Raw genomic sequence first — 25,578 nt, forward strand, 5'->3', positions numbered from 1 at the left:
GAATGGATGACTACGTCACCAAGAGTAGCTTTCCACTCAGAAGTGTGGCTCAAAAACTCCCTCAACCAATGACCAGCGTGCCTGCCAGAGAGGACGGCACCAGTGGCCACACCTCCTCCTAACTGCACGTGGCCACCTGCTCTCCCCAGGCCCTTTGCATCTGCACCCACCCACACCCCCACCCCCGACACGAGGAGCTGGCCTCAGCCCTGCACAGTCTTGCAAGGAAGCAAGAGATTATCCTGGTGGAGCAACAGTCCTAACGGGGGAGGTAACCGGCAAAGATGCCCACTTCCCCTGCAGGACTTACTGAAGGGGCTCACATAAAACGTGCCTCTGTGAGTGCGGTCTGGACAGACTCAGCCACTTTCTCAGTCAGCTTTCGGTCCAGAAAGGCCACAAGCACGGCTAACACCCGTTCTGCCTGAAGGCTGTGAGAAGATTCAAGTCACAAACGGGAATAGGAAATTAGGAAAGACCATTCCTACCCCTTTAAAGGCAGCCCATCAGGAAACTGACTCTTAAGAGGGGGACCCCTCAGCTATCCAGAGAAACTGAGGCCCCTGGTCAGGAAGCTGCGTGTGTTCCCTCTCCGCTCCAGGCCCAGGTCTCCATCAGCTACTCCCCATTGGAAGTGAGGAGCTTGGATGCCCTTATGTCCCCAGCCAACCCATGGGTCTCCTTGGGCTTGTTCTCTGCTGACGTCCGAAAGCCAAGCAGCTGCAAAGCCGGAGCGAGGCTCTGCAGGGAGAAAGAGAACTGTGCAGAGTAAGCAGAAAGTTTATCAGGAAGAGCTGCCCCGGCAAACTTCAAAAGCAAAAGCTCTGCTCGGATACGAGGGCTGAGCTCATCGCGGAGGTATCAAAAGGAGGCCTCCTCCTCATCTCCTCTCAGGCTCAGCTCTCCTCTCGCCGAGCTCCTAACCCACAGGAGAGCCCCGGGCCCCCGGGCCCGCCCCTAGCCCCCGCAGTCCCGTGCCCTGGGCTTCTCCAGCCGCGCTCCTCCAAAGCCCTCGCCTAGGCTCCCCAGGCCCCGCCTCGCCTCCCCCATCCCACTTCAGCCGCCCCCCTCGGCTCCCCTCGCCCACAGATGACCCCCTACAGGCGCCCCCTCCTTTCAGCAGGCTCACAGCTCTCTCCTGACCGCTCCCCCCTCAGCTGCTGCGCACCCCTAGGTCTCACTCTTCTCCTAATCCCGGTTAACCCTTCACGACCCTCCGGCGCCGTTAACCCCTTTGTCCCCATCCCCAACTTCAGCCTTAACTCCTTCCCTCGCAGCAGGAAGCCCTCCTGCCTAGTGCTCTAACCATTCTTCCTCCTCGCCTCCCCTCCCCGCAGAGTACTCGCCCCCAGCGCTCTAAACCCTCCCGGCCCGCTCGGGTCGGTCTCCCCGCGGCCCAGGGCATACCAGTACTTGACGATAGCGGTAACCTGGAGCGGGTTCGGCTGGTCAGGGTAAAGACGGCGGCACTCTCCGTAGATGGCGTGCAGTCCCGGGGGAAAGAGTGAGGCGAAGGCCGGAGGGGCAGTAGGGCCGGGGGCCGGGGGCGCGGAGGGGCCGGGGGCGCCGCTAGGCCGCAGCTCCGCCATCCCGGCGCGTAGAGCGCTAGGGGAACCCGGGAGGGCGGACGAAGGGAAGAGCACTGACGGGCCAGCAGGCGGACTCGGTGGGTGCGACTCCCCGAGGCAATGGGGGCTGCAGCGAGGTCCAGCTCCGCGCCTGCGCACAGTGCACCGTCCACCCCAGCCGTCGCCGCCGCGAAGTCTGCCAGAGTGTGCCTCGGGGCCGCGGGGAGACCAAGGGGGCGGGGCGCCGGCGCGCCCTGTCCCAGCACCCATTGGTTGGTGTCATTGTCAGTCACATGTGGAGAAGGCGTGACTTTATAGTAGGCCCCGCCTCCCTCTGCCTGCGTTGGGAGTGTCCCGAGGCTCTTAGCCTCCCCCTAGTGTTAGGAGGAACCCAGGTCCAAAGAGAGACGTTGAGGCATCTTTCTGAGGTGCTAGGGTCCCACGAAGGCACTGAGGAGTGCGCTGACAAAGGGCTTGTGACTGGTTTGTTGACAGGCTGCTAACAACGACTTAAACAGAAATTTGAGAGTGGATTGATTCAGCCGTCTGTGTGGCATTAGTTTTAATAGATTATAAATGGAATGTTTCCTACTGCTATTGACAGAACGGTCCCTGCAACTGGAAGGAAGGAAGAGTTAATAATCCAGAGAAAAATGCACCGGACTCGTTTCAACGCGTTGGCACAAAACCTCTCTTCACTTTGATTTTCCCACTTCTCAGTGTCGATTCTACTCTTTATGAAGATGAAGAGATACTAGAACAGTTCCTGACATCCTTAGACGAGTTTAATGATCACAAGGTCACCTAGGGGCCGGCGCTGTGGCGTGGCGGGTAAAACCACCTGCGGTGCTGGCATCCCATGTAGGCGTCGGTTCGGGTCCCGGCTGCTCCACTTCCAATCCATCTCTCTGCTGTGGCCTGGGAAAGCAGTAGAAGATGGCCCAAGTCCTTGGGCCCCTGCACCCACGTGAGAGACCTGGAAGAAGCTCCTGGCTCCTGGTTTCAGATCAGCGCAGCTCCAGCCTTTGCGGTCATCTGGGGAGTGAACCAGAGGATGGAAGACTCTCTCTCTCCCTCTCTCTCTCTCTCTCTCTCTCTGCCTCTCCTTCTCTGTGTAACTCTGCCTTTCAAATAAATAAATAAGTCTTAAAAAAAATCACCTAAACTAGTAGTTCCAAATGTTGGTCTTCAGACAATGATAGCCCATTAAAAAAATTTACGACAATGTACAGCTTTTTCCTCCCAGACCTAAATTTATACAATCTAAATTCTCATGCTTAATAATACATCCTGGCGCCGGCTTCCATATAGGTTAAGCCTCCGCCTGAGGCGCTGGCCTGTCATATGGGTGCCAGTTCATGTCCCGCGTGCTCCACTTCTGATCCAGTTCCCTGCTAAGGGCCTGGGAAAGCAGTGGAAAATGACCCAAGTGTCTGGGCCCCTGAATCCGCGAGGGAGGCTCAGGGGAAGCTCCTGGCTCCTGGCTTCGGATCGGCCCAGCCCTGACCACTGTAGCCATTTGGGGAGTGAACCAGTGAGTGAAAGATCTTTCTCTTTGTCTCTCTGTGTCTGTAACTCTCCCTCTCAAATACATTAAAAAAAAAAAAAAAGAATATATCCTCCCCTTGCACGTGTGTGTGTGTCAAAATTTCCTTTCTGTTAAGAGTGTGAGGTAGAGGTGCTAGGAGGTGTCTATTAATGTATTATAGACCCAAATAAAAACATGGGAATCTTATATTGTCCAAGAGAAGGGAAGGTGGGAGTGGTAGGTCTGATCTGTCAAATCCAAACATCCACGAATTACAGAACAATCCGAACTCAGTACAGACAAGTAACCAAAGAAGACTACATACTTCAGCGTGCATTGCGAGCCCCTTTAAAAGGACTACAGATCCAGGCATGCAACATAATCATCAACCTGTGACCCTCTCTAGATAAGCCAAGAAGACTACAAACCCCAGGGTACTGTGCGTCGGAAATGCGACGTCCAGTCGCTTACACCAAGCGAGGCTCCAGAGCAGGCGGGCTGTCACGGGTGAAAGGCATGTTGGGGATTGTAGTCTTTTTGAGGCACGGTGGAGCCGCTCCCTGGCCGCCCAGCGCCGGCGGCCAGACTGCGCATGCGTGTCAGTGGCGTTAGCAGCGGACCCGGCTGGCAGTTCCTTCCTCGGAAGGAGAGATTCCTCTGCCATGGAGTCCTACGATGTGATCGCCAATCAGCCCGTTGTGATCGACAATGTGAGTTGCCTCTTTCCTATTTATAAAGAGACTCGTGCTCTCCTCCCTGAAAGAATGGCTTTCCGGTTTTCAGCCTGGGTCGCCGGCTCTTTGTCACTGGCCCGGCCTGTCAGGCGGGTTCAGCTGCCGCCGCCTCCGTCCTCCCTCCCACCATAGTCTGCAGGCAGGGAGCCTGGCCAGCAACCATAGGATGGAGAACTTTGGGGCGGATAAAGGAAGAGCTGTAGTGCGAGCCGAGTCCTTGGGCCCTTGGTTCGAGGGGGCCTTAGCACTCTGAGAGCCTGGTGCCCGCCCTCTCTCCAGTGTCCGATTATTCTACTGGGTACTGTGGCTGTCCATCTTTGCCCGATAATCCCGCCTCTGGGCCTTGCCGGATGAGGGCAGCGCTCTGCGGTTATTGGCTCGCGCGCCTGCCGTTCTTCCAGTCCGCCATAGTGTTTCCCTTGTGGAAGGGGCGGTGCGGTGCACGAGGGCTGAGGGGATTGGCTTCCGGGACTCGGGTGGCGGGGCCGGGAAGTGAGGGTCCGCCTGTGGCTGCGGAAGGGCTAAGTTTCCTCTGGTGCCAGCAGATGGGACCGCTCGGTGGTCAGTTATCTGGGTGCGGTCCGAGAATCTGGTGCCCGAATCGGCTCTCGGATTTCAGTTCCTTCTGTGATTGTGAGTTGTAAAGTGCACAGCGATCGAGAAGAAAGGAGAGTGACAAAGCAAGCAGGGAGGCGCCCTCCTGTTCCGAACGCCTAGTTTGGGGGAACATGACTAAACATTTGCCAGACGCTTGGCGCTTCCGGGGCGCTTTTACACGTGTTGGAGTTGGAGCCTCACAAAAACTGGATGGAGGGTTAAGAAGGAATTTGATCTTCGTCTTCCTGATGAGAAAGCTGAAGCGCGAGGGGTAAAGTGAGCCCAAGGTCACACGGCGGAGGCGCCCTAAATCCGATGCTTTCTGTCTTTCCTTTTGCTGGCATCCCCACGCAAATGCATCCTCAGTGACAAGTGGAAAGAAATCTAAACACTGCGCCCATTTTTGGGAGGAAAGGAACAATTGTAAGACAAACTGCATTTCTGCCTGCCTTCAAAGATTTGGTCCCGCCCAGATTGGTTGATACCTTTCTGTGCCCCTTCTAGGTCCCTACACCGAGGCAGAACTACCGCTGTCCTAAGCTGTCACATTCACTTTGTGGAGCCAGTCCTTGGGACTTTGGGCGTATTACAAGGCTCTTTCCTGCGCATCATCTCCTTTACAGTTTATGCAGCTAGATAGTTTATGCGGGAAAGTGGGACTTTGAAAGATTATTTAGGACTTGAGGAGCCAAGACTGAGATCTGGTTCCCTGTTCCTCATCTTTCCCATAAAAGGTGTTTTTGTTGTTGTTGTTTTCTTATTTCTTTCAGAGGGCATAGCTTCTGCATTGAAAAGGGCAAGATTGCTCTCAATGAGACAATTAAAAATTTTTTTAAAGATGTACTTACTTATTTAAGAAGCGGAGAGAGGGAGAGACAGAGAGAGAGAGAGAGAGATCTTCCATCAGCTGGTTCACTCCCTAAATGGCTGTAACTGCCGGAGCTGGGCTGATCCGAAGCCAGGAGGTTCTCCTGGATCTCCCATGTGAATGCAGTGGCCCAAGGACTTGGGCCATCTTCTACTACTTTCCCAGGCCATTAGCAGGGAGCTGGATCAGAAGTGGAGCAGCTAACTGGCATGGGATGCCAGCACCGCAGGTGGATGCTTAACCTACTATGCCATAGCACCAATCCCCGACAACTGATTTTTTTAAAAATATATATTTATTGTTATTTATTTGAAAGGAAGGGAGACAGAGAGAGAAAGAGAGATGCAAAAAGAGATATTCCTTCTGCTAGTTACCCTCCAAATGCCTGCAACAGCCAGAGATGGACCAGGCTGAAACCAGGAGCCCAGAAATCAATCTTGGTCTCCTGCCTCCATGGCAGGGACCCAAGGTCATGAGCCATCATGACTGCCTTTTGGGGTGTGCATTAGCAGGAAACTAGATGAGAACTGGAGGAGCCAGGACTCAAACCCAGGTACCCCAATAAGGGATGCAGGCATCTTTATCCCCGCAACAAATGCCCAACCCCTAGACAACTCATTTTTGAAAGGATTTTTTTTTCCCCTTCACTAGATTTAAATTTTTGTGGAAAGATAGTATTCCTTTTTTTTAATACCCTCTCTTTTACCCACTTCCCTCCAAATATAATACATAGAGCCTGACACCACTGTGTACCCAGTAAATCCTTTGTCAATGGATTGGTGGGAGAGTGACTAGATGTCTCTACTACAGGAACAAAAATGTTCCTTTCCTTAGTTGGTTATCAAAGAGGATGCGCTTTCCTTAGTTGGTTATCAAAGAGGATTAAATAGGACTCCTTGGTGCTGATTTTCAGAGAATAGCACTCTATCTCTGTGTGCCTTCTCTGTACTCTATGTGCTTTCTCTGCCTTTTTCTTAGTTTGTGAAAAGAAAAATTATGTAGACGTGATCAGTTTCCCATTTTCCTCAGCAATGCAGGAGCTGCCTGTCCATCCCACCAGTTCTTTGCTTTTTCAACGGGTGGACAAAAGCTCCATCTCCAGCTGTTGTCTTGAACGTTGCTTAAGCTAATGCTTCTTAGTTTCTCCTTTCTCTTTTCTGATATAATAATCAGCTCACCTCATCTGCAGGTCCATATTCATGGATTCAACCAACCTTAGATGGAAAATATTGGGGGGGGGAATTGCATCTAAACTGAATATGTGTACATTTTTCTTCTGGTCATTGTTCTCTAAACAATACAGCATAACAACTATTTATATGGCATTGAGTATCATAAGTAATCTAGAGATGATTTAAAGTCAGTGGTAGGGGAAGCATTGGCACAATTGTTGTGTTACCACGTGGGGTGCTCACATCCCATTTCAGGGGTCTGGTTCAAGTCCCAGCTATTCCACTTCCCATCCAACTGCTTGCTGTTACACGCTGTGGGAGGCAGCTGTTAATGGTTGAAGTACTTGAGTCCACCCAAATGGGAGACCCAGATGGAGTTCCAGGCTCTTGGCTTTGGTCTGGCCCAGCCCTGGCTGTTTCTGACAACTGGGGAATGATCCAGTAGATGGAAAATCTCTCTCTGTCTCTCTTGGCCTTCCAAATAAGCAAAGACAATAAATAAATAAAGACTAAGGTATACAGGAGTATTGTATGTAGGTTATATACTCAGTACTATGCCTTGAGCATTAAGGGTTTGGGTATCCCTTTCGTGGGGCACAGGGCAGGGGTATATTAGAACCAGTCCCCTATGGATACCAAGGGACAACTGTGTATTTGAAATACATTAAAGCAGTATTTTCATTTTTAAAATTTTTTAAATTGGGGAAACATTTCCTTTGTTACGCTGATAACTTTGCCAAAAGATGAAGTAGGAGAACTTTAAGTCATTTTCCTCTTAGGATTTGCTGAATACCTACCTCATTTTCAGATTTGGAGTCTCATATGGTTCTTGCCATTTGACATTTAGAAGCTTTTAAGATGAAATGTGGATGGGAAAAAAAAAAATCACTTGATGTAACAGCTCCATAGTTTAACATCTTGCTACAGTTTTATTTCTGGGCTAAGGAAAGGGTAATTAGAAGAAAGGAGGGGGCCGGCGCGCTCTGGCGCAGCAGGTTAACGCCCTGGCCTGAAGCGCCGGCATCCCAAATGGGTGCCAATTTGAGTCCTGGCTGCACCACTTCCGATCCAGCTCTCTGCTACAGCCTGGGAAAGTAGCAGAAGATGGCCCAAGTCCTTGGGCTCCACACCCACGTGGGAGACCCAGAGGAAGCTCCTGGCTCCTGGCTTCGTATTGGCCTAGCTCTGGCCATTGTGGCCATTTGGGGGGTGAACCAGCAAATGGAAGACCTCTTTCTCTGCCTCTGCCTCTCTGTAATTCTGCATTTTAAATAAAAATAAATAAATAAATAAATAAACCAGAAAGAAAATAAAGTAAAGAAGGACAAAGAAAGCTGGAAAGAGAGGAAAGAAGTCCCATTGTTAGTTCAGAGCCTTTACAGGTCTTTATACAGTTGTGACCACTCTTTTTTTTTTTTTTAAGACTTATTTGTTTATTTGCAAATCAGTTACAGAGAGAGAGGGTAAGACACACACACCCACAGAGATCTTCCATCCTCTGGTTTACTCCCCAAATGGCTGCAACACCCAGAGCTGGGCCAGGCCCAAGCCAGGAGCCAGAAGCTTAATCCAGGTCTCCCTTGTGGGTGCAGGGGCCCAAGCACTTGAGCATCTTCCACTGCTTTTCCCAGGCCCTCAGCAGGGAGCTGGATCGGAAGTATGGTATCCTTACCTGCCATGCCACAACATAGGCCCCCAGTGACCACTCCTTTTATCATACTCTGGCACCAAACCAATTCATCAGAATTTGGTGAGGCAAATGGAGCGGGGTGAGCACATGCACGGGCGCGCGCACACAGACACACATTAATGACAACAATAAAGCAATTGGTATTTTTAAACAAAAAATATATATACACATATAATTGAATTATCCCAAGTATCCCAAGTTTACCGTGTTGAGCTAGCACTGTACAGAAGTTAACAGCCATACTGGTCTAGAAACATTAAACTTAATTTTTTTTTTCCATTTGTACAGGGGTAGTGCACTGTATTAAATATGTAAGGTCCTATCTAAATGGGTTTGATTATAGAACTAATAAAGTATTCTCTAGATAATGAAAAAAATAAACTAAATATAAGTAATTCCTTCTCAAAGTCACATCACAGTCAATAATACAAGAGGAGGAAACTCACTGACCACATTTTGAGGACTACAACACTTTGATCAGAATAAGTGTTTATTCTGAAGCTCAAAGTTTTGCTAGAATCTTAAAGTTTTTGTTTTGTCCTATAATTGATCATCCTTCTTGTCAGTATTAACACTGTCCTTGTGGCTGTGTGGACCTGTATGCAGGAACAGTATCAGAGCATCAGAAGTTCAACAGTAAGCCAAGAGTTTGGCTGGTCTTTTTGTTTGTTTGTTTGCTGTTTTTGGTATAAGAGATGTTGTGATGCTTTAGCCCCTTTTCAAAAAAAAAAAAAAAAAGATACTTTAAACAAACATCCAGAGAAGTACATAATACTCATGTAACATGTCTTACATGTTAACATCTAACCATGTTAATATTTTGCCATACTTGCTTCAGATTTTTTTTTTAGGAGATGAAACTTTACAGGTAACATTGAAACTTGCTGTACTCCTCCACAACCCCATCCTCCTGTTCAAGAAGCAGCCTTCGTTATAGAGCCGCTGTGCTCCATTCCATCTGTGATTTTATGAAAAGATGTACTGGGACTGTGGCATAGCAGGAAAGCTGCTGCCTGCAGCACCAGCACCAGATGGGTGCCAGTTTGAGTCCTGGCTGCTCCACTTCCAATTCAGCTCTCTGCTATGGCCTGGGAGAGCAGTAGAAGATGGGCCAAGTTCTTGGGCCCCTGCACCTGCATGGGAGACCAAGAAGAAACTCCTGGCTCCTGGCTTCAAATAGGCTCAGCTCTGGCCATTGTGGTCAGCTGGGGAGTGAACCAGCAGATGGAAGACCTCTTTCTCTATCTCTCTGCCTCTGCCCCTCTATAACTCTGCCTTTCAAATAAATAAATCCTTTTTTTAAAAAAAGTATTTAAAATTTTCTGTGTATAATGTTTGTGTTTTGAAATTTTACTTAAGTGCTATCATCTTCCTTGACAGCTGTTTATATATATATACATATATATGCATATATATAGTTAAGATTTATTTATTTATTTGAAAGGCAGAGTGACAGAGAGGGAGGGGAAGGGAGGAAAGAGTAAGGAGTGAAGAAGGGAAGGGGAGAGAGGGCAAGAGGGAGAGAGATTCTATGTTACTGGTTCATTCTCCAAATGCCCACAACAGCTGGGGCCAGGTCAGACTGAAGCCAGGAGCCAGGAACTCCACCCAGGTCTCCCACATGGGCCCTCATCTGCTGCCTCCCAAGTGCATTAACAGGAAGCTGGATTGGAAGCATGGAGTAGCCAGGACTCAAACCAAACCCTCTCAAGCAGTGGCTTAACTGCTGTACCACACTGCCCAAACCAACAGCTGTTTTTATTATAACAAATTTCCAACATACAGAAGGAGAGGGACTAACATAATGAGCATCCACATAGTCCATCACCTAGCTGTAACAGTTATCAGCACTTGGCCAGTCTTTTCCATTACATTCTTGCCCACTTCCCTATCTCCTACACTCTTCTAAAATCATAATCCAAGGCAGGCATTTGGTGCAGCAAGAATACTGCATTCCATATCAAAGTGTCTCAACTCCCTTCCTGATACCTGCTTCCTGCTAGAGCAAACCCTGGTAGGCATCAGGCGATGACTCAAGTATTTGGGTCCCTGCCACTCATGTAGGAGATGCATTCTGAGCTCCTGGCTCCTGGCTTCTGCCTGGCCCAGCCCTGGCTATTTTGGGCATTTAAGGAATAAACCCCCACCTATAGATCTCTGTCTTTGCCTTTCAAATAAATAATTAAAAAATCTTAAAAACCTAATCCATCTACCATTATCACACCTAATAAAGTTAATAATAATCTCTTAATATCAAATTTCTAGTCAGTGTTCATATTGCATTAACTGGTTTTTCAGTTGTACAGCTTAAGCAATTACCCATTCTTTGTTTGATGCAAAAGTTGAAAAGTAGATGCCTGATAAAGTTATCTGGTTTTCCATTATGTGTGTTTTGCAGTCCAAAGATGTGCTTCATGCTGAGTTGACTGCTCAGAGGATGAGAAAGAAACCAGATATCCTGTGGATAGAGAAACATCATTAGCCAGTTGCTGGGTGGGAATGCCTGAGCTAGAGAGCTCAAACTCCATTCCTTCAAAGGCCATGCAGGAATGAAAATACACTAAAAAGAAGAGGGACAGGATAGCCTGAAAGCCACTTCTTTCAGGGTGGGATGACTGGAAGGTGATGCACTGAGCGTGCCTGACAAAAGACAACAATTTCTGCAGTTGTCTTTTTTTTTTTTTTTTAAAGATTTATTTATTTATTTGAAAGGCAGATTTACAAAGAGAGAGAGAGAGAGACAGGGGTCTTCCATCCACTAGTTCACTCCCCAAATGGCCACAATGGCTAGAGCCGATCTGAAGCCAGGAGCCAGAAGCTTCTGGGTCTCCCACGTGTGTGCAGGAGCCCAAGGCCCATCTTCTACTGCCTTCCCAGGCCATAGTAGAGAGCTGGATCAGAAGTGGATCAGCTGGGACTTGAACCAGCACCCATATGGAATGCTGGCACTGCAGGCGGGCTTTACCCACTACGCCACAGCACCAGCTCCACAGTTGTCTTCCTACAGGAGTGCAGGCTCTGGCTTGCCAGATTCTCTGATTTTTTTTTAAGATAAATAAAATATTTAATTTCATGTGCAACCTCCAATTTTTAATTGTTGGCAGTTAACATAAAAGTCCTTTGTGGTCTCCAAAAACAGATTTATGATTATCTCCGGGGACAAGCCCAGAGGCGGGGGAATGAGGAATAACTACTAATGGGTACAGGGTTTCTTTTGGAGTAATGAAAAATTCTCAGATTCGATTGTGGTGCTGATTAAACAACTCTGTGGACAGACTAAAAACCATTGAATTATGCATCTTAAATGGGTACATTGTATGGTATGTGAATTTTAACTCAATAAAATTGTTTTTTAAAAAGTATGTTTTAGGCCAAACGAAATGTCTTTGGGCTAAAATGGGCTGCCATTTAGTAATCTGTGACTTGACTTGTAAAATGGAAGACAACCAGCCTCCTTCTCAGCTTGTCAAGAATAATCAGAAGTGCTTAAGATAATGTTTGCCTGGCCGGCACCGCGGCTCACTAGGCTAATCCTCCACCTTGCAGCGCTAGCACACCGGGTTCTAGTCCCGGTCGGGGCGCCGGATTCTGTCCCGGTTGCCCCTCTTCCAGGCCAGCTCTCTGCTGTGGCCAGGGAGTGCAGTGGAGGATGGCCCAAGTACTTGGGCCCTGCACCCCATGGGCAACCAGGATAAGTACCTGGCTCCTGCCATCGGATCAGCACAGTGCGCCAGCCGCAGCGTGCCGGCGGCAGCCATTGGAGGGTGAACCAACGGCAAAGGAAGACCTTTCTCTCTGTCTCTCTCACTGTCCACTCTGCCTGTCAAAAAAAAAAAAAAAAAAAAAAAAAAAAGATAATGTTTGCCTAAACCATAGGCCTATAGCCAGTAGGTATTGGGAGAGCCTTGCTGAGGGAGTTGCCTTTTTTTTTTTTTTCCAGTATTCACAGAATGGTCAGTGGTGGCTGGCAGCTGATTTGAATCCTCCTAAATCAAATAATTTTATTATACCACTTTTTCAAGGAGCCTCTACAGGGCATTTGTTCACTTGAGTTTGCAAGGGTGAATAATAGACAGTAGTAGCTCATTTCCCAGGTTCACAGCTCCTAGCTGTAGATGTTGTTATAAAATGGACATGACCCCTGTCTGTATTCTTGTGATGTGGCTGGGACAGAACAGAAGTGGCTCAGCTGCCTCCCTTTCCCCACTGATTCTTCAGCCAGCTCCTGGCCTGGCTGGCCTGCCTGGGGTTGCAGGGACAAGTCGGATCTGGTTCCTCCTTGTGTATTATTCCCAACAATGCCTCAGACTCTCCTGCACGCCTCCGCCTGGGGCCTCTGGCGTTCCCACTGCCCATTCAGGTTCCATAGTTTAGGTTTCATCTGCCAATCATATACACTTGATTTTAATTTTAGTTAACCAGCATCTGTGGAGTACCCAGCAAATACCAGATACTGCTGATATATAAATTTTCTGACTTCAAGGAACTTGGACTGAAAAGAGACAGAAGTTGAAACCATAAATTTTAATAGAAAGCAGAAAGAAAAGCATGCTGCCTCTTTTTTTTTTTTTTTTTTTTTTTTTTTTTGACAGGCAGAGTTAGACAGTGAGAGAGACAGAGAGGAAGGTCTTCCTTTCCGTTGGTTCACTCCCCAAATGGCCGCTACGGCCGGCGCACTGCGCCAATCCAAAGCCAGGAGCCAGGAGCTTCTCCTGGTCTCCCATGCCGGTGCAGGGGCCCAAGCACTTGGGACATCCTCGACTGCCTTCCCAGGCCACAGCATAGAGCTGGACTGGAAGAGGAGCAATTGGGACAGAATCCAGCGCCCCAACCGGGACTAGAACCCAGGGTGCTGGCGCCACAGGCGGAGGATTAGCCAAGTGAGCCGCGGCACCGGCCAGCGTGCTGGCTCTTAGTACAGGTAATGGTGATTTGCTTTGAGATAACGGAAGAGGATAATTCTAGCTGGGGTCAGTTTTTCAGGAGGAAAGCAGTCATGCTTGGTGATATCTGAGTTGGGCCTGTTCTATTTTTGCTGGGAAGGACAGAGAGGAAAAGATGGATCTGGTATCTTCACTTGCCCTGTGACTTAGAATCTAACCCTTTTGCTGTAAACTTAAAAGAGGCGGGTGTGTGACTTAGCAGGTAAGCACGTCAGCTCCCACATCCCACTTCCAAGTCTCAGCTCCTAACAACAGCTTCCTGCTAATGCAGACCTGAGAGGCAGCAGTGATGGCTCAAGGACTGGGTTCCTGACACCCTCATGTGAAAACTGGATTGAGGTCCTGGCTCCAAGCTTCAGCTGGCCCAGTCATAACTAGTGCAAGCATTTGAGGAGTGAACCAATGAATGAGAGTTCTATCTGCTTCTCAAATAAATTTTGAAAAAAAAAAAAAAAAGTAAGAGTATCAAATATCCAGGAAAACCCTTGTCTTAAAAATCAGGGCTGGCACTGTAGCATAGCTGGCATCCCATATGGGCACTGGTTCAAGTCCTGGCTGCTCCACTTCCAATCCTGCTCTCTACTGTGGCCTGGGAAAGGCGTAGAAGATGGCTCAAGTCCTTGGGCCCCTGCACCTGCGTGGGAGACCCAAAAGAAGCTCCTGGCTCCTGGCTTCAGATTGGCACAGCTCCAGCCATTGTGGCCATCTGGGGAGTGAACCAGCAGATGGAAGACCTCTCTCTCTCTCTGCCTCTCCTCTCTCTGTGTAACTCTTTCAAATAAATTAATTTTTTAAAATTTATTATTTGACAGATAGAGTTAGACAGTGAGAGAGAGAGAGACAGAGAGAGCTTCCTTTCGTTGGTTCACAAATGGCCGCTATAGCAGGAACTACGCTGATCTGAAGCCAGGAGCCAGGTGCTTCCTCCTGGTCTCCCATGTGAGTGCAGGGGCCCAAGGACCTGGGCCATCCTCCACTGGCTTCCCGGGCCACAGGAGAGAGCTGGACTGGAAGAGGAGCAACCGGGACTAGAACCTAGCACCCATATGGGATGCTGGCGCCACAGGTGGAAGATTAACCAAGTGAGCCCTGGCGCCAGCCCAATTAATTTATTAAAAAAAAAAAAAAAAAAAAAATCCAGAGTCGAAAGAACAGGTCTCATCTTTACTGCTCTAGTTTTCACCCTCTGCTGAGAGATACAATTAGTCTGCCAGCATCACCACACCCAGGTGAAGGCGGCGAGCAGTCCTGCGGCGCTGGAGCTAAGAAGTTGCAGTTCTCTTACGCCATGCTGTTCTCTTCCATCCATGCTGTCTCAGAGTCCTTGCGTTTGCAGTGGAATATTTCCCCTCCCTCAGCTCAGTTTACAGCTGCACCTTTTCCAGGCTCCTTGCTGTGCTGCCCAGGCCGATGAGTTTGCACATTGTCTCATGTTTTCTTTCTCTTCTGTTGGCAGAGGTTCCTGCTCCCTGAGGGAACTGGCCGCTCTCCCCCCAAAGTGCTTTCCCTGTCCATATTCAGTTCTCACTTCCACCCATGCCGTCCCCAACTCTGTCTTGCCAGAGCCAGGCATGAAGACAACCAATCTCACTCCCCCTTCCCCTGTAGGACAGGAGTCAGAGTCAGGGAGGGAACCAAAGGTGTTGCTGGGAAGCCTTTGGGGCAAAGCTTATCTTGGCTACTTAGTACCTGCAGGTGTGTGCACTGCCTGGGTGGGCCCCAAGAGATGGGGTCAGCAGACAGCAGGGAAAGGCTTGCCCCAGTTACACATTCAGCTGCAGCCATGACTGGGTGGATGGGCAGGGGTAACAGTGTGGTGGCTGAAGAGTTAAGAAGGAGAACAGGGTCTGTCCATCTACAAGCAATATCAAGCCTTGGTGTCTGTATGTAGAGTCAATATTTACAGTGCTGGGCCCCGGGTGGTACCAGAGATGCAGGTGGGAGGACTCGGATTCTTTTATGGACACTACACCCGGCAGACCAGATATTGAAGCAGCAGGACTGTGGTCTCTCCTATTCTGACAAGGCTTTAGGCCTTCCCCACTCTTTACCAACAGTAGACCAAGAAATAAAAACATAGTCAAAGAACCAAACAATAAAACCCCTACTCAGCATAGTGCTCTGTCCCTGCCATAAGAACCAGACAGCCTGTGTTCCAACAGAGTCAGCTGCAAATGTGACTATGCAAGGTGGCATCTGTCATGGAGGTCCCCAAGGCAGCCAGGGTTCAGGCCTGAGCTGGGAGGGAAGGTCACAGGCATTCCACGGTGGTTCACCAGAAGGAATCACGTGCTTTCCCACCTCGATCAGATTCCTGAACTTGGTTGTTTAGTTGCTTCCACATTCTTTCCTCTTCTCACCCCAGATTTTCTGTGTTTTTCTACCTTTTATTAATAATATTAAGACTCTTTAAAAGATGTTATCAGTGAAAGAGAAAGAGTTCCCATCCTCTGTTTCCCTCCACAGATACCTGCAGTGCCGGCCAGTGCCAGGAGACAGGAAAGCAATCCAGGTCTCCTGTATGAGTGGCAGGAATTCAACTGAGCCGTTACCACTGCCTTCCAGGGTGCACATTAGCACAATGCTGGATTTAGCAGCCAGGGCTGGGAGTCAGACCCAGGCACTCTGTGGGATGTGGGAGTCTTAGTTGCTAGGCCAAACACCTATCTGTAGTATTATTTTTCATTCTCAAAGTAAAACGTGTTTGATGTAAAACAAAGACTACAGAAAAAAACAATATATTGAATAAACAGTGAAAAATCCTCCTCATTGCCATCTCCACTCCCACTTTCCTCTCTTTGGTGTGAAATCTCTTTTTCCTAGGCCCATCAATTTTATATATTCTATTCAAATATAAGGTCTCTTTTTCTAAATAAAAGTGGAACCATATAATGTATATCTCCTCTTGTGTGTGTGCCAGTTCTGACTTCGGTTTGTCTCTCCTCTCTCTCCAGGGATCCGGTGTGATTAAAGCTGGTTTTGCTGGTGATCAGATCCCCAAATACTGCTTTCCAAACTAGTAAGTCAGATTTGGGGCAGTTTGTCAGCTTTTTTATGAGGCTGGGCCTCTCTTTTTAGGAAGAGGAATTCTCATTCAGGTCAGCCTTGAGTACTCAAAACAATAGGAAGCAAGGGGCAGCTGCTGGGTTTGGAGTGAGCGAAGGAAACAGTTGTCTACATGGGACAATATGAGAGTCACGGGGAAGAGGCCTCTCTTTTAAAATCTCATTTTTATCTGGTGCCAAATTTTTTTCTTTTGTCACTGGTGACTCATTGCTCTGGATGAGTGCCTCTTCGTGGCATCCTGTTTAAGTCTGTCATCCGGGATGGGTTTTAACAGTAACCCATACCTACCATCTTGAGAATGAGTTTTCAGAAGCAGAGAAATTGGCGTCAGGAGAGGGCATGGAGGCTAGAAAAGAGGCTCAAACGGGGAGGAAAAGAAGGTCTCTCTCTCTGAAGCTGGATCATCCCAGGGATTTAGGGATTGAATCCTCTAAAGTTTGTGTAAATAATTTGTAAACAGGGGCTGGCACTGTAGCATAGAGGGTTAAGCTTCTGCCTGCAGTGCTGGCATCTCATATGGGCCAGTTCTAGTCCCGGCTGCTCCACTTCTGACCCAGCTCCCTGCTGGTGTTCCTGGGAAAGCAGCAGAGGATGGCTCAAGTGCTTGGGTCCTTGCACCCAAGTGGAAGACCTGGAGGAGGCTTTTGGCTCCTGGCTTCAGCCTGGCCCAGCTCTGGCCATTGAGGCCATTTGGGGAATAAATCAGAGGATGAAAGATCAATCTTTCTCCATCTCTCTCTTTCTATCTCTACATTTCAAATAAATGGAGAAATCTATAAAAGAATGTAAAATAATATGAAATGATGTATAGATAAGACAGTAGGTGTTCATTGTAGAAATTGTGAAAATACGGAAAAGTGTGAAGAGGAAAATCCAGCCTCACAGATGATCACTGTAGCATGAGCATGTCCGTGCCTCTTATATCTGCCATACGTTCTGTCGTGAAATGAAAACTAACTGTCCTCCCTGCTGTCTTTTCCAGTGTGGGCAGACCCAAGCACGTTCGGGTCATGGCAGGAGCCCTGGAAGGCGACATTTTCATTGGCCCCAAAGCTGAGGTAATTCCCATCTGACAAAGAAGCCTCAGGCACGCAAGCAACCTTCAGGGCTCAGCATGTGGGGAGTGTCCCACGAGCTGGACACAGCATGAGTAAAAGGAGCAGTTTTCCCTGAAAATCTTCCTTTTGGTCCTCTCATCCTGAATCTAGCCAGATTACTTCTCCCAGGAGCAGCTTCTGGCCTTGGAGAAGGAATATCTGGGACCCTGATCTGGGGAACACTTGAGACCAGTCTAGAAAATAAGTCTTGCCTTTCTTATGTGTCTGGCGCTGCCTTGCCAGTCATCAAATTGCCTGGCTTAGTTTTGTTGGTGTTGTGTTTTTGGCAAAGTGATTTGGAGGGGAGATGCTGGCTGGCATACCCTAGGGATGAGTTAATTAGTACAGTTCTGGCAGAGCCTCAGGCAGGTCTAGTAAGCAGAACAACAAAATCATTGTTGCCCACTTTGGCGTCAAGTGCTGAGGCCCAGAGATGGGAACCAGGAGATTGTGTCCTGGAACCAGGCAATGAAGAAGGTGCCTCCTGTCACTTGTCCTGGGAGTGCCTGAAGGCCCGCAGAAATGCAGGCACCCTTTCCTTGGCTTTGCACCAAGGGCCGTTTGCAGCACGGAGTCCAGAGACACAGAGAGCAGGGGCCCACCCTTAGCTTGGGGTCAAGACTGCAGGGGTCGAGGAGAGTTCAAGAAGCTGAGGGTGCTCTATAAGCAAGTCGGCCTGTGCAGCATGGTGTGGGGAGAGCAGGGTCCCAGGCACAGCGCGACTGTGCTGCAAGTCCTGCCCACTGTCCCCAGGAGCACCGAGGGCTGCTCTCGATCCGCTACCCCATGGAGCATGGCATTGTCAAGGACTGGAACGACATGGAGCGCATCTGGCAATATGTCTACTCTAAGGACCAGCTGCAGACTTTCTCAGAGGAGGTAAGGGGTCTGTGTGCAGGGTACTCCCTGGGCGAGGGGAAGCAGACCTCCTCCCCCAGAGAGGATGAGGATGAGAGTGATGCTGCCCTGGGTGTTGGCGTCTTACTGTGTGCCAGGCCCCAGGGCGTGTGCTTCTCAGACATGATCTAACTGAATCTCCACATTAGTCCTAAGAGTAGCATTAGCTCCGTTTTACAAACAAAGGAGCAGACATTCAGAAAAGCCACATAGCAATATATTTCTACGATCACCTTGTGAGTAAAGTGACAGAGCTGGATTCAAACCCACATGTTTCAGAATTGAGCGCCTCATTTCAGAAGCATAACTGATACATGAGGTATATCAATTTCCAGTGGAGAGATATTTTCAGTTTTTTTTAAAGCATAATCAACATTGAAGTTTATTTTTAAGTTATTGTTTATTTACTTGAAAGACAGAGAGGGGGAGGCAGACAGAAATCTCCCATCTGTTGGTTCAATCCCCAAATGCCCATAACTGCTAGGGCTGGGCCAGGCCAAAGCTAGAAGCCAAGAACTCAAATCAGGTCTCCCACAAGTGTGGCAGGGACCCAAGTTTTTGAGCCATCACCTGCTGCCTCCCGGGGTGCATGTTAGTGGGAAGGTGGAGTCAGGACTGAAGCCAAGACTAGAGCCCAGACACTCTAATACGGAATGGGGACGTCACACGTGATGTCTTCCACCAAACACCTGCCCCCAGTATTGACATTTAATCTATTTTGATTAAGTCGTAAGCTATTTTATTATAATCCAGACTGTAGAATGTAACATAATCTTCTTGAGAACTGGATTCACACAACAGATACAAAGGCATCTAGAAGAATCTTGGAGGACAAGGAAGGGAGTAAGGGGGTGGAGACAGGATAGAATGAGACTTTACAGGGGCACTTGGGCAGGGCTAGGTGACAGGCCCCGCTTGCCTCTTTTTGGAGGGAGGCTGACAGAGGTCCCCCTGCTCTCAGACCAGCAAGGCTGAGGCTTCTTCCCCAGTACCAATGAGGGTGGAAATCTGGCCTCCCCCTAACTGCGTCCTGGGCTCCTTCCATAGCATCCTGTGCTCCTGACTGAGGCGCCGCTAAACCCTCGGAAAAATCGGGAGCGAGCTGCCGAAGTTTTCTTCGAGACCTTCAACGTGCCAGCTCTTTTCATCTCTATGCAAGCTGTGCTCAGCCTGTGAGTAGCAGCCTGGCCTGACCTCTTGCAGGGAAAAAAACAGTCCTTCGGTACAAGCGAGGCTGCCTCCCCTTTGGGCTGGGCCCTCTCTGCAGCCCCGGGAGGGTGAAAAGTTGGAAAGGGAGAGACATGGCCTCTGACACTAACCCCAGTTTTCTCATTTGAAGCCAAAAAGGAGACGTAGCTGGTATTGAGACTGTGTCCCAGTCCTGTCAGTGGGGTTGGCACCTGAAGCTCCCCTCCAGGCCTGCTGAGAAGGCCCTTGTAATATGTTCAAATGTTTATTTGGTGCCTACTGTATGCCGGGTGCTCTGCCAGGCTGGTGACAAAGTCAGAACCCAAACCCCAGCCCGGGCCCAGTGCTCACGCCCTGTCACTCCAGTCCTGCTGCCCCACCGCCTTGCTGCAGGCTTAGGTCAACTGCAAGATCATCCGCTGACAGCCTACACATGGGATCTGCTTGACCCCATTCCCAAACTGGGAGCCAGCATTTCTAAATTGGGAAGTTTCTTACCAAAATCCAAACTTGTGGCTTCTCTGATAAAACGAGAGGATCTGGTACTGCTGGAACTGCATTCCTACAGGGCACAAATCAGCAGGAGCAGATAGCAGCGCCATTTAGAAAGGCTGGCACACTCCCTTCCCCGCAGTCTGCTCACTGTCTGTTGTCCTCCCAACCCCGAGGCCGAGTGTGACGCTAGTTTCCCCCCATACATCACAGAACTGTACACCAGTACCCTTATCTTTACCAAAAGTGAGAAAACCAAAGAGGGGCCGAAAAGGCCATGTAGAGAAAAAGTGGTTTTTGTAGATGAAAATCAGTAATCTTCCTTTACTCATTTACTTTTCCCACCTGGCTCCTGTATGCATTTGAGGTTTTCCCTCTTGTAGGGAGAGTTAAAACGGCCCTGGGGGCTGAGTTCCAGAAGCAGTGGAAGACCAGGCCATCTCCACACAGGGAGGCTTGCTCTTCTGGGTGTCTGGAAGGGAGCGTGTAGAAGCCCAGCTCCTTTCATGCGGGTATCTGGAGGCCTCCTTGGTACTGGGTCCATTCGAAGGCCCCTGGAGAAAGGCCCCAAAAGAAGTGAGTTTCTTCCAAGAGTGAGGAGCCAGGGGTCACTGATGCTTTTTATGCTCTGCTTCAGTTACGCCACTGGCAGGACCACAGGCGTGGTGCTGGACTCTGGGGATGGTGTCACCCACGCTGTGCCCATTTACGAGGGCTTCGCCATGCCGCACTCTATCATGCGCATCGACATCGCTGGCCGAGACGTCTCTCGCTTCCTTCGCCTCTACCTGCGTAAGGAGGGCTACGATTTCCACTCATCCTCCGAGTTTGAGATCGTAAAGGCCATCAAAGAAGTGAGTGCTGCCCCATGGGCCTAGGGATGGGATGGGGAATGGTGACCTGCACTGAAGAGCGATTCCTGGCCACGGGGATTGTTCAGGTCCCACCCAGCCAGGCCTCCCGGCCACTGTGTGATCCCAGCCCACTCTTGCTGATGGAGTCAGCTTCCAGAAGCACTGCCATCTTGTGGAAGGAACGGGAGCTGCTTCCATTTCCTCAACTGAATAATGGGTACAGAGGAGCTCATGACTTTTTCAAGATTTTATGTATTCATTAGAGAAGAGAGGCAAAGTTAGAGAGAGAGAGAGAGAGAGAGAGAGAGTGGTCTTCCATCTGCTGTTCACTCTGCAAATGGCTGCAACAGCTGGGCTTGGCTAATCCAAAGCCGGGAGCCGGGAGCTTCTGTTTTTTCTAGGTCTCCCACATGGGCACAGGGGCCCAAGTACTTGGGCCATCCTCCACTGCTTTCCCAGGCCGTAACAGAGAGCTGGATCAGAAGAGGAGCAGCCAGGACATGAACCAGCACCCATATGGGTACCGCAGGCGGAGGTTTAGCCTACTACACCACAACGCTGGCACCTCATGATGTTTTTTTACTTTAGGTCCAAATTAAGTTGCATAGGTTCTTCTACATCTTTGAAGAGGTCATACTTCATTTTAAGTAATTGAACTGTCATGCCACCTGTCACTGTAGGGAAACCCCTGCGCTGGGTCAGGAGGACCTAGAACTGTGTGAAAGGTAGGAGAAAGATGTCATCTAGACCTGTGCTAAAATTGTGCGTGGTCTCAGACCCTCAGTATAGACAACCAAGCATCCAAGCTTGCCCACCAGGAAGGTGGAGCAGTACAAACACGTAGCCTAGATGCCATCCCGCGGAGGCTGACAGAGACTCCCCTGCTTCTGCTTCTGGGTAGCAGCTCTTCCAACTTTGAGGGCAGTCACTGTCAGGGGTTGGTGTCTGCAGCACGTGGCTCCCCCAGGATTGTGGGTGTGTGCTACGTGTTCCTGCCAGCTGACGGTAATGCTTGTTCTGCAGAGGGCTTGCTACCTGTCCATAAACCCCCAGAAGGATGAGACACTGGAGACAGAGAAGGCTCAGTACTACCTGCCTGATGGCAGCACCATTGAGGTAGGTGGCTGGACCCCTCCCCTTTAACCCCTCAGGTCCACAAAAACTCTGGGCCCAGACAACAGGCCTGGAGGGGCTATGGTCCAGTCCAACGGTCCTTTGCCCTCTGCCTAGAGCCACATGAGCAACGTGAGCAGCCCTGCTCCTGCAGAGCAGAAGGCAGGGCCTGTGCTCCCTCCCATGTAGGGGGCGGGGGCTCAAGCAGGATCACGCTAGGTCTTGGGATTGTACGTGGATGGCTGGTGCCATCCTGACCACTCCTGGGCACAGTGCAGGCTGAGCTGCTGCTCCCTGGATCTCCCATTGCAAGAAGTTTCCATGATTAAATAAATGAGTGAATCCGCACAGTAATGTTAACGATCTCTTAGCTGGAAAGTGCCAGAGCTAGAATTAAACATAGGCACGTCTCCTCTTTGTTCCCCAGAGCCTTATCTCTGTCCCTTGGGCCCCTAACGTGAGTGTAGGAGTGTCATGTGGCAGGCCTTCGGAGCCACCTGGTTACCGAGAGATGGGCAGAGGCGCTGCTTCGATTCCCACCCCTAAAGGGACTTTGGCCCCAACCCCACCCTTTGAAGCCGGCCCTCCACCCTGCAGATTGGTCCTTCTCGATTCCGGGCCCCTGAGCTGCTGTTCAGGCCAGACTTGATTGGCGAAGAGAGCGAGGGAATCCACGAGGTCCTGGTGTTTGCCATCCAGAAGTCTGACATGGACCTGCGGCGCACGCTGTTCTCCAACATTGTCCTCTCGGGGGGCTCCACCCTGTTCAAAGGTTGGTCTTTGCTCATAGGGCCTTTCCCCTGGAAGCTTCCAGAGCCTGCTGGGCCCAGAAAGCCAAAGAATTGACTTGAGATTCTACTTTTCTGCCCATTCAGGTTTTGGTGACAGACTACTGAGTGAGGTGAAGAAGCTGGCTCCAAAAGATGTGAAGATCAGGGTAGGAGCATGGTGGGCCCCAGCAGGGTAGCCCTGGGCCCCACGTGCTCTGGCCTTCCTCTGGTTCTGCCCGAGTTGTTGGGCAGCCAGCACTCTACAGGCAGTAGCAGGTGGCTCCCAGCCTACACCTGGACCCTCAGGCTTAGGCTGGCCAGAGGAGGGCTTACACAGTCCACCTCTTCACTCAAAAGGAGGGTAATTTTAATACCCAGATGTTGTGGGGCCTGGCGCTGAGGGCCCCATCAGTCTTTTCAGGACAGTGTAAAGTGGACAGGGGTTCAGTTTTATTGCTGCTGCGCTCTGGCTCCCGTGTGGTGCAGTCTGGCATCTTGGTGCAGAAGGGACCCTGCAGGAAGGAGTGTGGTTCCTGTGTGGAGTCTCTGCCCCCTCATAGCCCCAGCTTCCCCAGGTGAAGGTCGGGCCAGCCACAGTTGCCTCCACAGAGGCCACGGGGTCCAGCAGGAGAGAACTTGAAGCCTGTCGCATGGACTGCCTTGGGTGGTGAGGTGTGCCTCCGAGGGAAAGCGGGGGCAGGGTGGACGACTCACATCCACCTCTTCCCCCACCTTTGCAGATATCTGCACCTCAGGAGAGGCTGTACTCCACATGGATTGGGTGAGTAGCCCTTTTGGGAAGCAGCGGCATGCAGCAGGCAAAGGTGCAGGTTACCCGTCAGCATCCCATTCCTTTCAAGAAAAGCCTCAGCTGCTGTGGCCCCAGGGGGATGGCTGGCCCTCTATCTCACTGTTGCTTTGGATTCCCTCCACCGCAGGGGCTCCATCCTTGCCTCCCTGGACACCTTTAAGAAGATGTGGGTCTCTAAGAAGGAGTATGAGGAAGACGGTGCGCGGTCCATCCACAGGAAGACCTTCTAATATTGAGACAGCGTCTTCACCTCTCTGACGTTAACTCCACTTTAAAACTTGCTTTCTTGAGTCGGAGTGTTTGCGAGGAACTGCGTGTGTGTGTGTGTGTGTGTGTGCGCGCGCGCATGGGTGGGTACGAGTGTGTGCAACACGAGTGCCGTGTGGCCCAGGGCTGCCCGGGCCCAGAAAGGACGATGAACTACCCACGATGGCGACGGTCTGAGGCCTGGGCTTTACCACTGAGGGGCCCCGACAGGGAAGAGCACTGGCAAAGGCCCCACCCTTCCTCAGCGGAGCCTTCGTCCTACTCCGTGGGACTATGGTTACCACCCCGGGGAGACCTTGCTGCTGCTGGCCTGGCTCCACCTCACTCCTGCCCCCAGGGTCCCTAAGGCCCTCCCCTTGTTCATCATTCTGCCATCAGTGCCCTCTGCTGGTGACTGAGGGCGGGGCTGGGCTTGAGTTCTGTCTGGTTCTGTTGCAGTTTGGTTTCAGAAGTCTGGAAAAGTACTCCTGGAGCAGTCACAGGGACGCGGGCGCCAGGGGAGAGCACGATGCCCTCACCTGGTCCCCCTGGGAACCGGGACCACATTGGGCATTCGAGGGCAGGAGCAGAGCTGCTTCTGATTGGTTGCAGAGTTAATGCTCCAAGCCACAGGCCCCATCCAGGGGGTCTTCAGAGGGTTTAAGGAGCCCGTTGGCTCCAGGTCCTGTTATTTGTTTTTCATCCATCCTTGTCTCAATGCCATCTTCAGTTTTATTTATTGAAGTGTTTGTTCAGTAAGGGGACTGGAGGGGGGTGCTCACTGCCTCCTGCCCACCAGTTACCCTGCTCACACTGATGTTTACAGCACCTAAGCCTAGCGTAGTACCTAGGGCCCCACCACTCCCTGGTGACGGCAAACCGGCAGTGTCCATAGGCCTCAGGACCAAGGCACTCCCATCAGCCTCTGTGTTTCTCCTTCTCCCACTTGCTCGCTGCCCTGGAATCAACAGGTTGGTTGCTGGGAGGAGTTTCTGAAATCAGAGATAGAATCAGTCTTTGGCAGAAGCTCCTGGCAAAGGAGGGGGATTAGCGATCCCATCTGCTTAGGACTAGAGAAAGCTGCAATTAATCAAGTGGCCTTTTGCCACCCTGGCTGAGCAGGGGACAAGGTTATGGAGATGGGCAAGCCCCCTCTGGGCTGATCTGTGCCATTCTTGACTTTTGGACGTGTTCGGTTAGGGAGGGAGGGGCCGGACCAGAGTGCTGAGAGCTGATGGGCTCAGGCCTGGCTCCTAGCAGCGGTCTGCAGATGATGCAACGCTGAGGTTAGCCTGTCCTCGCCGGCACCCTCGCCTGTGACACCGAGAGTCCCCAGTTCGTTTCCAGGCAGTATTCTCCCCCACGCCGTCCTATGACCAAAGGCCCCTGCCAGATGTGGGCTGCAGCAGCAGGTGTGTGTGAAAGCGATGTGGCGACCGCAGACTGCAGTGCGCTTACCCAGCTCACCTCCCTTCCCTTAGCCCAAGCCCGTCCCTCGCACAGCCTCGCACAAACCACGTTGCCTGGTGGGGCCCAGTGTACTTCAATAAAGTCGTTCCAATAGACTCATCAACTGAGCCTCTGCGTGGCCAGTGCTGGCTGGGAAGAGGGAGGAGTGCAGTTGCTGCATCCGAGACAGTGACCCCGCTTGGGCCCCTGCAGCAGGCATTGTGGCACCAGGCATCACTGGCAGGCAGCAGCCTCGAGTGCCAGCCTGACAGGCGGATGCAGAGAAAATGGCATTTACACAGAAGTTCGGGTTCAGGACCTGAGGGTCCTACCCCTGCACGGACAGGGACCCCTGCCTATGCGTGACCTTGACACTGGATGAATGATGGGACATCCCTCAATCAGAATTCTCAAAACTTGTAAAATGCTTAGGAGCTGATTAGAATTATTAGACATTCTGGTTAATCATTTGAAACTCCATACTTGAGAGGAAAA

The 25,578-nt window shown here is 50.4% G+C and overlaps 2 protein-coding genes across 9 annotated transcripts in view; one reads left to right on the forward strand and one right to left on the reverse strand.

Annotated features, from left to right (window-relative positions):
- The window catches only part of SUFU (SUFU negative regulator of hedgehog signaling), a 122,683-nt gene extending 118,923 nt beyond the window's left edge, over positions 1 to 3,760 (reverse strand). Inside the window, exon 1 of one of the 8 annotated variants that reach the window (XR_001795156.3) lies at positions 1,408 to 1,951. Coding sequence is in view for 7 of the 8 variants with exons in the window: in XM_017348522.3 (XP_017204011.3) it covers positions 1,408 to 1,838 (431 nt within the window). In the remaining variant the exon portion in view is untranslated. Of the gene's footprint in view, positions 1 to 1,407; positions 1,952 to 3,524 lie in introns of those variants that run through there. The other 7 variants (XM_051823538.2, XM_017348522.3, XM_017348523.3 and 4 more) reach the window with 7 other exon arrangements.
- ACTR1A (actin related protein 1A) lies at positions 3,672 to 25,207 on the forward strand. Its single transcript, XM_002718634.4, has 11 exons — positions 3,672 to 3,806; positions 16,055 to 16,119; positions 17,149 to 17,224; positions 18,017 to 18,142; positions 19,208 to 19,332; positions 20,478 to 20,694; positions 21,718 to 21,810; positions 22,405 to 22,579; positions 22,683 to 22,744; positions 23,318 to 23,358; positions 23,516 to 25,207. Exons 1-11 carry the CDS (start codon positions 3,759 to 3,761, stop codon positions 23,616 to 23,618), a joined length of 1,131 nt encoding a protein of 376 aa, XP_002718680.1. The 5' UTR covers positions 3,672 to 3,758; the 3' UTR covers positions 23,619 to 25,207.
- The last annotated feature ends 371 nt before the right edge of the window (positions 25,208 to 25,578 follow it).

Source organism: Oryctolagus cuniculus, chromosome 15 (assembly GCF_964237555.1).
Source record: "Oryctolagus cuniculus chromosome 15, mOryCun1.1, whole genome shotgun sequence".
Classification (NCBI taxonomy): Eukaryota; Metazoa; Chordata; class Mammalia; order Lagomorpha; family Leporidae; genus Oryctolagus; species Oryctolagus cuniculus.

Excerpts from the sequence above, each read along its gene's own strand:
- ACTR1A (XM_002718634.4), top strand. The coding sequence starts at position 3,759 with ATGGAGTCCTACGATGTGATCGCCAATCAGCCCGTTGTGATCGACAAT. Across the intron at positions 19,333-20,477 it reads ATGCAAGCTGTGCTCAGCCT|TTACGCCACTGGCAGGACCA; the intron begins GTGAGTAGCAGC and ends GCTCTGCTTCAG. Across the intron at positions 20,695-21,717 it reads TCGTAAAGGCCATCAAAGAA|AGGGCTTGCTACCTGTCCAT; the intron begins GTGAGTGCTGCC and ends CTTGTTCTGCAG.